At 41.0% G+C, this 15,597-nt stretch overlaps 2 protein-coding genes across 12 annotated transcripts in view; one reads left to right on the forward strand and one right to left on the reverse strand.

The window, feature by feature from the left end:
* The window catches only part of LOC105491737 (mitochondrial translation release factor 1), a 95,132-nt gene extending 82,838 nt beyond the window's left edge, over positions 1-12,294 (forward strand). For all 8 annotated transcript variants that reach the window (XM_011758394.3, XM_071081447.1, XM_071081449.1 and 5 more), the window contains 2 exons: positions 764-862; positions 7,207-12,294. In XM_011758394.3, coding sequence (XP_011756696.1) covers positions 764-862; positions 7,207-7,320 — 213 coding nt within the window. In that variant the 3' untranslated portion in view covers positions 7,321-12,294. The remainder of the gene's footprint in view (positions 1-763; positions 863-7,206) is intronic.
* Positions 1-15,597, reverse strand: part of LOC105491738 (N-alpha-acetyltransferase 16, NatA auxiliary subunit) — a 249,151-nt gene that overhangs the window by 148,694 nt on the left and 84,860 nt on the right. The gene's annotated exons all lie outside the window — the stretch shown is intronic.

The following is a 15,597-nucleotide window of genomic DNA, read 5'->3' on the forward strand; positions in this document are numbered from 1 at the left end:
ACATAGTATTATTAGTGGCATTATGGAGATTCACATAATTTTCAGAAATAACATTGGGAAGATTGGCCACGTTACAAAGTACCTCGAATGCTGAGTTGAGTTGTGTCTGCTCAGTAGACAAGAAGGAACCAAAGAAAATTTATCAGAAAACTGTACTGTAGGAAGACTAAGCAGGGCAGCACGAAGTGAGCAGAAAAATGGGAGATGAATCAGTAGATGTTTGCAGAATTGTAGGTGAAAGTAATGAGTCCAGGAGTGGTAGTAGAAATGGAAAGGGCAGGATATAATAAGAGACCCATGAAACCAATTGGAAATGGGCGGCTGGAGAATGGGATGAATTGAAGATGGTCTGTCCCCCCATGTGCATCTGTATCAAAGCCTGGCATAGTAAACTCACACCCACAAAATGTTTGATAAATTGCAGAATGTCAGAATTTTCTACTTGGATAAAAGGGAATACATGGTGCTGTCATTTATAGAAACCAGGAGGAGGAACTGATTGGAGTGGAAAGATGATTAATTTGATTTTAAGTATTTTGAGTTTGAAATATCAAAGAAACATTCCTTCTTATTCTATAACTGAGCTCTACAGACCTGTAGTGTTAAACATTAAGTTCTGCCCATTCTTGTTCTTTGTCATTTTGTATATATGACTTTTAGAAAATATCTAAATTGTTGAAATAGTCATTTGCCAAGTGCTTTTTCCATTGTAATGAAGACATTTATAAAGGTAAAATATAAATTGCTTTTTATTATGGCACAGGTGGGAACAAGAGCCCAGTCAGAGCGAATTCGGACATATAATTTCACCCAGGATAGAGTCAGTGACCACAGGATAGCATATGAAGTTCGTGATATTAAGGTAATACTACTGCGTATGCTTTGTGTACCTTTGATTTCAGAAGAAAACATAGTCAAATTCTAGAACCTATATGTAGATATTACCAAGTATATCTAAAATATTTCCAAGTAATTTAAATCATTAAGCCACCCAAAAATTTACAAACACTTTCATTAGTTTGCTGGTTAAAAAAAATAATGATCTTTATGCCATTTTGAAACAATGATCTTTTCTTTTTTTTTTTTTTTTTTTGAGACGGAGTCTCGCTCTGTCGCCCGGGCTGGAGTGCAGTGGCCGGATCTCAGCTCACTGCAAGCTCTGCCTCCTGGGTTTACACCATTCTCCTGCCTCAGCCTCCCAAGTAGCTGGGACTACAGGCGCCCGCCACCTCACCCGGCTAGTTTTTTGTATTTTTTAGGAGAGACAGGGTTTCACCGTGTTAGCCAGAATGGTCTCGATCTCCTGACCTCGTGATCCACCCGTCTCGGCCTCCCAAAGTGCTGGGATTACAGGCTTGAGCCACCGCGCCCGGCCAAAACAATGATCTTTTCTAAATTCCAAATTCTTCGTTATGCAATCACAATGTATGAACATATATTCAGTCTGCATATATACATGGGTATTGGTTTTCTATTGCCAGGTAACAAATTACCACAAATATAGCAACTTAAAGCGGTACCCATGATTAAAGTATCTCATGATTTCTGTAGGTCAGAAATCCTGGAACAGCTGAGCTTAGTTATCTTCTCAGGATCTCACAAGGCTGAAATCAAGGCATGGCCAGGCTCCATACTCTTCTGGAGCTTGGGGTCCTCTTCCAAGGTTACGTGGTTGCCAGCAGAATGCCACTGCCTTGGATTGTAGGACTGAAGTCCCCATTCCCTTGCTGGCAGGCAGCAGGAGGCTGCTTTTCAGTGCTTAAATACTGTTGGAAGTTGTTTCCCAGTGGCTCCCTCCCACTTTGAATTTCTGCTTGCAGGAATGACTCAGGCCTTTTTAAGGGCTCAGCCGTTTAGGTCAAGCTGACCTGGATAATGTTCCTTTTGATTAACTCAAAGTCAACTGCTTCGTCACCTAGGCACTAGAATGATACTCTGTCATTTTCACAGGTCCTGTCTGCGCTGAGAGGGAGTTATGCACAGTGTGTACACCAGGGGGCATCTTAGAATTCTCCCTACCACAATGTGTCTTCATTAGATTGAGGTGTTACAGTTAGGCTGTTGGGGAAAAGACTCGGTCAAGATTGTTCGAACATTAACCTGTCTAAATCGCATCTAGCAAAGATCACTGACATAAATATATAAACATATTAATGATGAAGCACAGGAAAATGTCTGTTTTGTTGCCACTGAAGGAGAAAGTGAACTGGTCCCATAAAGGACTATGTGGCAAAGGCAGCAGACAGAAAGCTTTGAGCTTTTTCCTTGGTGCCGTATGATACCTAAGGCTTCTTTCACTTGACTCTGTCCCATTCTATACTCAAAATCAAAGTCCTAGTTTTACAAGGGAAATATACCTTGTAAAAAAGTTCTGGTTTTACAAGGTTACTATGTTTGTCAATTTCTGTATGTCTTATGCCATATCCTCCGTCTCCTCAGCAGGATAAGGCTGTCTTACATAGGAACATAGTAGCCATATTGAAAAGGAGGAAAATATTTGCTAATTTCCCTTTCCTCAGGAAACACACAGTATTAACCAAACGTGTTTGGCCATATTGCTCTAATTACACCATGTTCTTTCAGTTGTTTTTCTGGTAGTAGTGACAATTTTTTCGGAGATAGCCACATTCTTATGACCAGTAATATCTTTTAGATGAGCCCATAGGTGCATAGTATAGTATTCGGTTGTGAAACAAAGGGAAGGTAACTAACTGGCTTCTGTAGTTATAAAATATCTGACTTTGGCCTAAATAATGATATATCACTAACCAAACTAGCGTGCCAGACTCAGAAGTCATAAGGAAAATAACATTGGTAAGCTCTAATAATCACTAACTAGTCTATTGGAAGGAAAGAAGACATTCCATAGTAGTGAAAGGAAGAAAGTTCGAAAACAGCATGAAAAAAAGCAGCTGTAGTAAAACATTAAAATCTGAGTGAAGGACAGTAAAGAGACTATAGACAGTAAAGAGTGAATAATTGGCTGGGCACGGTGGCTCACACCTGTAATCCCAGCACTTTGGGAGGCCGAGGCGGGCGGATCACGAGGTCAGGAGATCGAGACCATCCTGGCTAACACGGTGAAACCCCATCTCTACTAAAAATACAAAAAAAAAAAAAAAATTAGCTGGGCGTGGTGGCGGGCACCTGTAGTCCCAGCTACTTGAGAGGCTGAGGCAGGAGAATGGCATGAACCCAGGAGGCAGAGCTTGCAGTGAGCCGAGATCGTGCCACTGCACTCCAGCCTGGGTGACAGAGCGAAACTCTGTCTCAAAAAAAAAAAGAGTGAATAATTTAGGAACCAAATCATAGATGAAGCTGGAAAAGTGATAAGGATCTTAACCCCAGGGCAACAGCTGTTGGACAAATGGAAGGGGTAGATAGGAAAGAATGTGAGCGTCTTTGGAATTTTTGCCTAGCTCTCCTCCCCTATTCTAGAACTTGCCCTTCGTACCACATCCACAGTTTTTGACGGAGCTGCTGCATTCTTAAATGATTGTGATCCTGACCCAGGACAGAAGTGGATTTTTTTGGAGTGGACACCTAAATAAGTCCCAGCCCGTGAGTTTCTTCCCTGGATTTTAAAATCAGAGATGGAGAGGATTATTCTCTCTCTTGGTGGCTGAAACTGTAATATATAAAGCATATAAGAGATTAGAAGCCACATTTTCAGCCACCAAGAGAAAGCATCTTCAGTGAGAAAAGAATGAAATTGATACACAGAGAAAAGCAAAAATGAGAAATAGAACCCTGATATGAGTCCCTACATTTATTTATTCCCAAGGCTCAGTCTCATTCCGCAGGTGGTACTCGTGACCCTGCACATTCCACATTCCTATCCTTGGGTTCTGTGAGATCACTGGTATTCTCATTATGACTTCCTCTGTAGGTAACTTTCTTACTTTTATTTATCTAGCTAATAAGCATAGACTACCATATAATGGATTGTTTCACATTTTTATTCTGTTTCTCAATGTCCTTATGCAGATTTCTTCACATCAGCCTTAACTCCTGCTCTATATTCCAGTTACACTGGAAATTTCCCCTGGCCTTAGAGATTTAAATGTACTTTGTTTTCCTGTTTTTGTTTGTTTGTTTGTTTTTGCGACAGATTGTCACTCTGTTGCCCAGGCTGGAGTGCAGTGGTGCAATCTCTGCAGCCTCTGCTTCCTGGGTTCAAGCGATTCTCCTGCCTCAGCCTCCTGAGTAGCTGGGATTACAGGTGTGTACCACCATGCCTGGCTAATTTTTCTGTGTTTTTAGTAGAGAAGGAGTTTCACCATGTTGGCCATTCTAGTCTCGAACTCCTGGCCTCAAGTGATCCACCCGCCTTGGCCTCCAAAAGTGCTGGGTTTACAGGCTGAGCCACCACATCCAGCAGTTTTCCTGTCCTAATACTCATTCTTTTTTTTTTTTTTTTTTTTGAGACAGTTTCCCTCTTGTTGCCGAGGCTAGAGTGCAGTGGCATGATCTCAGCTCACTGCAACTTCCACCTCCTGGGTGCAAGTGATTCTCCTGCGTCAGCCTCCCAAATAGCTGGGATTACAGGCATGCACCACCATGCCTGGCTAATTTTGTATTTTTAGTAGAAATGGGGTTTCTGTATGTTGATCAGGCTGGTCTTGAACTCCCAACCTCAGGTGATCCGCCTGCCTCAGCCTCCCAAACTGCTGAGATTAGAGGCGTGAGCCACCGCACCCAGCCTCTAATACTCATTCTTTTGATGGAAATGCCCTGCTCATTTCTATTCGGGAAAATACTATTCTTTTTGTAAACCCAAATTCAAAACTTTCTGGCTTCCTGAATCTTTCCCTGATGCCACCTTCCTGTCAAAATTCATGGCTCCTTACAATCCTTCCTTTCTTCTCCTTCATTTTTTAATTTCTTGTATTGTTTTGTGATGCTTATGTATTTGTCTAGCTGTTCTACTTAGCCTCTGAAAGTTAGGAACTATGACTCATTCATCTTTGACCTTTGTATCTCTGGTTAATCCAGTTGAATCTAATGTGTTTGACTCTCAGTAGAGGGATAATCTTTTTTACATCAGTTCCAAAGATGATTACCTTGGCAATACTATAATAATGTGAGCACCAGGTACACTTTTTTTTTTTTTTAAGACAGAGTCTTGCTCTGTCGCCCAGGCTGGAGTGCAGTGGTGCGATCTCTGCTCACTGCAACCTCCGCTTCCCGGGTTCAAACAATTCTCTGGCCTCAGCCTCCTGAGTAGCTGGGACTATAGGCACCCACCACCACGCCTGGCTAATTTTTGTATTTTTCATAGAGATGGGGTTTCACCATGTTGGCCAGGCTGGTCTCAATCTCCTGACCTCAGGTGATCTGCCCGCGTCAGCCTCGCAAAGTGCTGGGATTACAGGCATGAACCACTGCGCCTGGCCTAGTCACACTGATTTTAAAAGCAATTTCATATTATGCTCAAAATGATATAAACCTTAATTTTAAAGTTATATCATAATGCTTTTGCTTTCTGTTTAATTTCAGAGTTTGAGGTTTTACTATTTGCTAGTACTTTGGGGAATACAGAAATAGTAAGATATATTCTTTACCTTAATTTGAGAGATATCTGTCTACACTTACCGAAAGTTCAACTTTAAGACCATTCAGGAAAGACTTAACTATAAGATTAGTTCATAACTGTATCAAAACTTTAAATGTTTTGTGTTCCAGATGCCAGCATTAAAGTATTTTCATTAAGCCAGTGTCTAAATTCCAAGCATTTCTAAAATGGCAATGTACAAATTCATTAATCCCAACAACTTTACTACACAGAATTTCTGTTATACAGGAAAAGTTCTTGAAGTCATTAATTTAGTCATTTTTCAGAGAACTGTAGAGAAGACTTCAGGGAAGTCAACTGAAAACAGTTTTCACCCAGTGGAGTTATTTAGTGGTAAACATGAAAATTTTTTTCTCAACTTTTTATTTCAAAATTTTTCAAGTTTACATAATGTTTAAAGATTGGGTCAGCTGGGCACAGTGGCTCACACCTGCAATCCCAGCACTTTGAGAGGCAGAGGTGGGAGGATAGCTTGAGCTCAGGAGACCATCCTGGGCAACATGGCAAAATCCTATCTCTACAAAAAATACAAAAAAAAAAAAAAAAATTTAGCTGGGTGTGTAGCATGTGCCTGTAGTCCCAGCTACCCAGGAAGCTAAGGTGGGAGAATTACTTGAGCCCAGGAGGCAGAGGTTGTAGTGAGTGAGCCGAGATCACACCACTACACTCCAGCCTGGGCGACGCAGCAAGAGCCGGTCTCAAAAAAAAAAAGATTAGGTCAGTCAACACAATACAGACTATACCTAGATTCAACAGTTGTTAATATTTTACTGTATTTTCCTTCTCTTTCCCCCACCATCTCTGTCTCTATAAACCCATGTTGTTCTTGAACCATTTGAAAGCAAATTGCAGACCTCAAAGACACTTCACCCCTCAGTATTTCAACAAAAATATTTTTCAGTTACACAGGACTTCTAGGTCACCGTGTTTTTGGTTTAAAAATAAAAAACTGTCATAAACCACTTACAGATGAAATAATCTAAACTTAGAGGATTAGCCGAAGGGTAAGCTGGAATGGTCAGGGGAGGCTTTCTCTCAGCCTCCCCAGAGGAGCTGGCAAGGAGCAGTATGTGCGTTAATGCACAAAATGCTTGTGGAACAAAATGCTTGTGGAATTGAGACCTTTCAGTCTTTTTCCTTTGGGAAATAAGATAATGTGAGTGAAAAGGGTAGAACGTTCAGGACAAGAATAAAAGCAATTGTTTTTAGGGTACAATAAGAGAAAGAATTCAGCAAACCTATTCTCCCAAAGATGGTTTGAGAGCCTAGAATGGTGTTGTCATAAAAGCCAATCAATGGAATTTTAAAGGGAGGGAGGTGGTCAATTTCAAAAGTCCATCTAGATATCTTTGTTTTGTTGTCTCTAGAGTTGTTAGGAAAATCCAAATCTCAGAAGATTTATTTTAAAATAAAATGCTAACTGAATTCTTCTACAGAGTGGGGATCTTCCCAAGTTAGCAATTGTGTTCATTGTATTGTAGAACATCAGTAGTGCTATATTGTTATTAATAATGACTGCAAAGAAATGAAATAAACACTAAGTCTTTGCTTATATTTCTAATCATCATAATAGCTCTCTCTTAATAGCTTTCTCTTTTACCAGGTTTCATAATAGCTCTCTCTTTTACCAGGAATTTTTGTGTGGTGGGAAGGGCCTGGATCAGCTAATTCAGAGACTGCTTCAATCAGCAGATGAAGAAGCCGTTGTTGAACTTTTGGATGAACACCTTAAATCAGCAAAATAAATACTGACTTATTAATTATGATTATATAAATGAAATGGACCTATATCAAGAGGCAGACTGAGGTTTGGAAATCTTTATGAATATTTGTAAATTACAGCTATAAGAACACATTACACATAAATATGTGTTTTTTAATGAATCGAGGTCACATTTCCTAACCTAAGGATTTATTTTAGGTTTCCTGTAAAGTACGATCCAACTCATCAAGTAGAAAATAAGCATGCATCACTGAAAAGGGAAAGTATTGAGAAGTGATTGTGTGATTTAGGACAGGTCACTTGTTCTCTTTATACGCCTTTTTTCCCTGCCATCTATGAATTAATTTAAGCATATTTTTCATCTACTACTTCAGGAAAATATGGTAAAATTTAGTGAAATATGAATGACAGGCTTACTTATAAACCTTTTATTTAAAGACAAAGTACTTTGGCCTACAGTGGTTGCTTATGCCTGTAATCCCAGCACTTTGGAGGGCCAAAAGGGGAAGATTTCTTGAGGCAAGAATTTGATACTAGCCTGGGCAAAATAGACCCCATGTCTACAAAAAAATTCAAAACATAAAGAAAAAACATAATACTGTTAATCATGTTAAAGTTAAGACTTTTAAATAAAAATTATGACTTTTAAATAAAAATTATGAAGAATAAAAATTATGAAGAATATGAGTCACTCAATAGCAATGAGCATCTAGGTACAGACTGTAAAGCTCTTTGATTACTGTATGAATTCTACACTATATAAACATAAGTTGATATTTTAAATAGACTCTCTGCTTGACTTCCATTTCTTTTTTTTTTTTTTTACTCCTGGCAAGCTGGAGTAAAAAAGTTACTGTTTGCTGGCTTAACTTAATGAGCATCAACAGACATGGTATAATACGAGTAATACACTGAGATCAGTTTTGTGCAGCATTATATAAAACCCAGTCCTTACGTTAAAGAGCTTGCAGTTGACTGAAGGATTTAAACATGTAAATCACCAACTAATACAAAGTGACATGATGTATTTAGTAATTGTTCCGAAGAAGTTTCAAGTTAAAAAGAGAGTAATGGCTGGGCATGGTGGCTCATGCCTGTAATCCCAGCACTTTGGGAGGCCGAGGTGGGTAGATGACCTGAGGTCAGGAGTTCAAGACCAGCCTGGTCAACCTGGCGAAACCCCATCTATACAAAAATACAAAAATTAGCTAGGCATGGTGGCAGGTGCCTGTAATCCCAGCTCATCAGGAGGCTGAAGCAGGAGAATCACTTGAACCCAGGAGGCAGAGGTTGCAGTGAGCTGAAATCACACTATTGCACTCCAGCCTGGACAACAGACCAAGACTCCATCTCAAAAAATTTTAAAAAATAAAATAAAAAGAGAGGAATTATTATTTTAGATACCCCTCAGAGAAGAATTTATATGCCAAGAAAGACTAGCTAGAGTTTTAAGGCCAGTGGAATTGCTTAGGTGTACACATTAGAGATAAACGTTTTCCCTAATTTTTATTTTGAAAATATTCAAGCATAATGAAAAGTCTAAAATAAATAAATTATTTATTGATTTTTGAGATGGAGTCTCGCTCGGTCGCCCAGGCTGGAGGGCAGTGGCACGATCTCGGCTCACTGCAACCTCCACCTCCCAGGTTTAAGAAATTCTCTGCACCAGGAACGGTGGCTCACACCTGTAATCCCAGCACTTTTGAGAGGCTGAGGCGGGTGGCTCACGAAGTCAGGAGATCGAGACTATCCTGGCTAACAGATGAAACCCCATCTCTACTAAAAAAAAATACAAAAAGTCAGCCAGGCGTGGCGGCACACACCTGTAGTCCCAGCTACTAGGGAGGCTGAGGCAGGAGAATCACTTGAACCTGGGAGGCAGAGGTTGCAGTGAGCCAAGATCACAGCACTGTACTCCAGCCTGAGAGACAGAGCAAGACTCCGTCTCAAAAAAAAAAAAAAAAAAAAAAATTCTCTGCCTCAGCCTCCCGAATAGCTGGGATTACAGGTGTGTGCCACCACACTCAGTTAATTTTGTATTTTTAGTAGAGGTGAGGTTTCACCATTTTGACCAGGCTGGTCTTGAACTCCTGACCTCGTGATCCACCCACCTCAGCCTCCCAGAGTGCTGGGATTACAGGTGTGAGCCACCACGCCCAGCCAAATTACTTTTTTAGAGATAAAATGTCACTCTTGCCCAGGCTGGAATGCAGTGGCATGATCATAGCTCACTGCAACCTTGAACTTCTGAGCTCAAGCAATCCTCCCACCTTAGCCTCCCAACTAGCTGGGACTACAGGCAGGCACCATCATGCCCAGATAATTTTTTATTGTTGTAGAGATGGGGTCTTGCTATGTTACGCAGGCTGGTCTTGAACTCTTGGCCTTAAGTGATCCTCCTGCCTCAGCCTTTCAAAGTGCTGGGATTACACATGTGAGCCTTTGTGCCCAGCCACAATAAGTTTTAAGAAAGAGTTCAATCAGGAGAGGCCTGAGCAAGATGGCTGAATGTAGAAGCCTTTACCAATCATCCCCCAACGCAGCAACACTGATTTAACAACTATTTACACATACAAAAAGCACCTTTATAAGAACCAGAAATCAGGCAAGCAATCACAGTACCTGATTTTAACTTCATATCACTGAAAGAAGGTAGGAAAGATGGTCTTGAATTGGTAACACTGCTCCTCCCCCATTCCCCTAGCAGCAGCAGGTGCTGCGCCCTTGAGAGACGGAAAGCACAGCAATTGTGGGACCCTGTGTTGAACTCAGTGCTGCCTGGTCACAGCAGAAAGCAAAACTGAGTTAAACTCAGCAGATGCCCATCCACAGAGGGAGCATCTAGACCAGCCCTAGCCAGAGGGGAATTGTCCATCCCAGCAGTCAGAACTTGAGTTTCAGCAAGCCTCAACACTGTGGGCTGAAGTGTTCTAAGGTCCTAAATAAACTTGAAAGGCAGTCTAGGCCACAAGGACTGCAGTTCCTAGGTAAATCCTTCTTCTGTGCTGAGTGCAGAGCCAGTGGACATGGGACACCAGCTGGGTGGCTAAGGAAGTGCTTGTGCCACCCCTCCCCCAACCCCAGGCAGTGCAGCTCACAGCAACGAAAGCGACTCCTTCCTTCTGCTTGAGGAGAGGAGAGGGAAGAGTAAGGACTTTGTCTTGCGTCTTGGATACCAGCTCAACCACAATAGGACAGGGCACCTGGCAGAATCATGAGGCCCCCATCCCAGGCCCTAGCTCTCAGACAGCATTTCTAGACACACCCTGGGACAGAGGGGAACCCTCTGCCTTGAAGGGAGGTACTCAGTCTTGCAGGTTTCATCACCTGCTGACTAAAGAGCCCATGGGCCCTGAGTAGCCAACAGTGACTCATAGACAGTATGCTGTGGGTCTTGAGTGAGACTCAGACATGCCAGCTTCAGGTATCAGCTTGGCCATAGTGGTTTGGAGCACCAACGGGCTCTTGGGGTCCCCAGGTCCAGGCTCTTCGATAGCATTTCTGGGCCTGCACTGTGCCAGAGGGGAATTCACTACCCTGAAGGGTGAGTTCCAGGCCTGGCAACATTTGTCACAGCTGACCGAAGAGCCCTTGGGCCTTAAGTGAACATTGGTGGTGGTCTGACAGAACTCGCCATGGGTCAGTGGTGGTAGTGGCCACAGGGAGAGGCCCCTCTGCCTGTGGAAAGGGGAGGGAAGAGTGTGAAGGATTTTGTCTTGTGGTTTGGGTGCCAGCTTAGTCACAGTAGAATAAGACACAAGGTAGATTTGTAAGGTTTTTACTGCAGTCCCTGGTTCCCAGATAGCATCTCTGGACCTGCCTGGGGCCTGGGAGAATTCACCATCCTGAAGAGAAGGACACAAGCCTGGCTGGCTTCACCACCTGCTTATTGTAGAGCCTTACAGCCTGTGCAAACATAGGCAGTAGCCAGGTGGTGGTTACAATGGGCTTTGGGCAAGACCCAGTGCTATGCTGATTTCAGGTCTGCCTCAGGGCAGTTCCACTGGTGGTGGCCACATGGGTGTTTGCATCACCTCAGTTCCAGGCAGCTCAGCACAGAGAGACTTTGTTTGGGAGAAAATAAGAAAGAAAACAAGAGTTTCTGCCTGGTAATCCAGAGAATTCTTCCTAATCTTATCCAAGACCACCAAGGTGGGACCTCTATGAGTCTGCAAGAACCATAGCATTACTGAGCTTGGGGCCCTAGTCCCTCTGTATACCTGGAAAATCTTCTCAAGAAGGGCAGGCACAGATTGCAAAGCCCAGATTGCAAAGACTATAATAAATTCCTAACTCTTTATTGCCCAAACATCTACAAGCATCAACACCAGCCAGGAAAACATGATCTCAACAAATGAACTAAATAAGGCACCAGGGACCAATCCCAAAGAAACAGAGATGTGACCTTTCAGACAGAGAATTCAAAATAGCTGTTTTGAGGAAACTCAAAGAAATTTGAGATAATACAGAGAAGAATTTCAGAATTCTATGATGTAAACTTAACAAAGAGATTGAAATAATTAAAAAGAAGCAGAAATTCTAGAGTCGAAAAATGCAACTGACATACTGAAGAATGCATCAGAGTCCAGTCCCTTAATAGCAGAATTGAACAAACAGAAGAATTAGTGAGACTGATAACAATCGATCTGAAAATACACAGAGAAGGCTGAGCGCTGTAGCTCACACCTGTAATCCCAGCACTTTGGGAGGCCAAGGTGGGTGGGTCACCTGCAGTCAGGAGTTCAAGACCAGACTGACCAACATGGTGAAACCCTGCCTCTACTAAAAATACAAAAATTAGCCAGGTGTAGTGGTGCATGCCTGTAATCCCAGCTACTTGGGAAGCTGAGGCAGGAGAATCACTTGAACTTGGGAGGCAGAGGTTGCAGTGAGCCAAGATCTCAACACTGCACTCCAGCCTGGGCAACAAGAGCGAAACTCTGTCTCACACACACACATACACACACACACACACACACACACACACACACACAGAGAGACAGAAAAAAAATACACAGAGGAGAGGAAAAAAGAATCAGAAAGAATGAAGCACATCTACAAGATCTAGAAAATAGCCTGAAAAGGGCAAATCTTAGGAATGATTGGCCTTAAGGAGGAGATAGAGAAAGAGATGAGGGTAGAAAGTTTCTTCAAACTGATAATATCACAGAACTTCCCAAATCTAGAGGAAGATAACCAATATTCAAGTACAAAAAGGCTATAGAACACCACGCCAATCTAACCCAAAGAAGACTACCTCAAAGCATTTAATAACAAAACTTCCAAAGCTCAAGGATAAAGAAAGGATCCTAAAAGCAGCAAGAGAAAAGAAACAACATACAGTGGAGCTCCAGTATGTCTGGCAGCAGACTTTTCAGTGGAAACTGTACAGACCAGAGAGAGAGTGGCATGACATATATAAAGTGCTGAAGGAAAAATCTGTTACTCTAGAATAGTATGTCCAGCAAAAATATCCTTCAAGCATGAAGGAAAAATAAAGACAGAAAAACAAAAGCTGAGCGATTTCATCAACACCAGACCTGTCCTAAAAAAAAGCTAAAGGGAATCCTTCAATCTGAAAGAAAGGAGGTTAATGAGCAATAAGAAATAATCTGGGGCCAGGCACAGTGGTTCATACCTGTAATCCCAGCACTTTGAGAGGCCAAGGTGGGTGGATCACCTGAGGTCAGGAGTTCAAGACCAGCCTAATCAACATGGAGAAACCCCGTCTCTACTAAAAAAATACAAAATTAGCCAGGCGTGGTAGCACATGCCTGTAATCCCAGCTATTCGGGAGGCTGAGGCAGGAGAATCGCCTGAACCCAGGAGGTGGAGGTTGTGGTGAGCCAAGATTGTGCCATTGCACTATAGCCTAGGCAACAAGAGTGAAACTCTGTCTCAAAAAAAAAAAAAAAAAAAAATCATCTGAAGGTATAAATCTCACTGGCAATAGTAAACACATTGGAAAACACAGAATATTATAATACTGTAGTTGTGGGTTGTAACTTACTCTTAAGTAGAAAGACTAAATGATGAAGCAGTCAAAAATAATAACTACAACATTTCAAGACATAGTGCAATAAGACATAAAGAGAAACAAAAAAGTTAAAAAGTGAAGGAAGACAGGAAAGAAGGAAAGAAAGAAGGGAAGACCACAAAACAACCAGAAAACAAATCACAAAATGGCAGAAGTAAGTCCTTATTAATAATAACATTAAATGTAAATGGCCTAAACTCTCCAACAAAAAGATGTAGAGTGGCTAAATGGATGAAAAAATAAGACCCAATGATCTGTTGCCTACAAGAAGCATTTTTCACCTATAAAGATACATATAGACTGAAAATAAATGGATGGAAAAACATATTTCATGCCAGTTGAAACAAAAAAAAGCATGAATAGGCTGGGCGTGGTGGCTCACGCCTGTAATCCCAGCACTTCGGGAGGCCGAGGCTGGGGGATCACAAGGTCAGGAGATTGAGACCATCTTCACTAACACCGTGAAACCCAGTCGCTACTAAAAATACAAAAAATTAGCCAGGCATGGTGGCAGGTGCCTGTAGTCCCAGCTACTCAGGAGGCTGAGGCAGGAGAATGGCATGAACCCAGGAGGCGGAGCTTGCAGTGAGCCGAGATCACGCCACTGCACTCCAGCCTGGGCAACAGAGTGAGATTCCATCTCCAAAAAAAAAAAAAAAAAAAAAAAACCAGCATGAATAGTTATATCAGACAAAATAGATTTCAAGAAAAAAACTACAAGAAGAGACAAAGAAGGTTATATAATGATAAAGAAAGGGGTCAGTTCAGCAAGAGGACATGATGATTGTAAATCTATATGCATCCAACACTGGAGCACCCACACATATAAAGCAAATATTATTAGAGCTAAAACAAGAGATAGAGGCTGGACATGGTGTGTAATCCTAACACTTTGGGAGACCATGGCAGGAAGATCACTTGAGCCCAGGATTTCAAGAACAGCCTGGGCAATATAGCAAGACCCTGTCTCTACAAAGGAAAAAAAATTTTTAGGAGAGATAGACATCAATACCATAATAGCTGGAGACTAACACCCCACTTTAAGCATTAGATGAATCTTCCAGACAGAAAACCAACAAACATCAGACATAATGCTTCAGTATGTCAGTTGCATTTTTCAACTCTAGAGTTTCTGCTTGATTCATTTAGAAACAAATGGAACTAATTATATTTACAGAGTCTTTCATACAATGGCTGAAGAATAGACATTCTTTTCCTCAGCACATGGATTATTCTCAAGGATAGACCATATGTTAGGTCACAAAACAAGTCTTAAAACATTCAAAAAGAAGTTAAACAAAATCAAGCATCTTACCTCAATGGAATAAGACTGGAAATCAATAATGAGGAATTTTGGAAACTATACAAATGCATGAAAATTAATATGCTCCTGAATGACCAGTGAGTCAATGAAGAAATTAAGAAAACAATTGAAAAATTTATTGAAACAAATGATAATGGAAACACAACATACCAAATCCTATAGGATACAGTGAAAACAGTACTAAGAGGGAAATTTATAGCTACAAGTACCTACACCATAAAAAAAGAAAAACTTCAAATAACGTAGTGGTACATCTTAAAGAACCAGAAAAGCAAGAGCAAACCAAACCCAAAATTAGTAGAAGAAAAGAAATAATAAAAATTAGAGCACAAATAAATGAAGTTGAAATGAAGAAAACAATACAAAAGATCAATGAAATGAAATGCTGGTTTTTTGAAAAGATAAAATTGACAAACCTTTAGCCAGACTAAGACAAAAGAGAGAAGACACAGATAGATAAAATCAGAGATTAAAATGATAACATTACAACTGATACTGCAGAAATTCAAAGGATCATTACTGGCTACTATAAGCAACTATATTCCAGTAAGTTGGAAAATTTAGAGGAAATGGATAAATTCTTAAGACACATACAACCTACCAAGATTGAACCATGAAGAAATCCAAACCCTGAACAGACTGGTAACAAGTAACAAGATCAAAACTGTTAAAAAAAAAAAAAAAAAAAAAAAGTCTCCCAGTAAAGAAAAGCCTGGCGTCTGATGGCTTCACTGCTGAATTCTACCAGACATTTAAAAATGGACACCAATTCTATTCAAACAATTCTGAAAAACAGAGGAGGAGGGAATACTTCCAAACTCATTCTGTGAGGCCAGTATTACCCTGATAACAAAATCAGACAAAGACACATTTAAAAAAAAAAAAAACAAAACTACAGGTCAATATCCCTGATGAATTTTGATGCAAACATCCTCAAC

The sequence above is a fragment of the Macaca nemestrina genome, chromosome 16, assembly GCF_043159975.1.
Source record: "Macaca nemestrina isolate mMacNem1 chromosome 16, mMacNem.hap1, whole genome shotgun sequence".
Taxonomy (NCBI): Eukaryota; Metazoa; Chordata; class Mammalia; order Primates; family Cercopithecidae; genus Macaca; species Macaca nemestrina.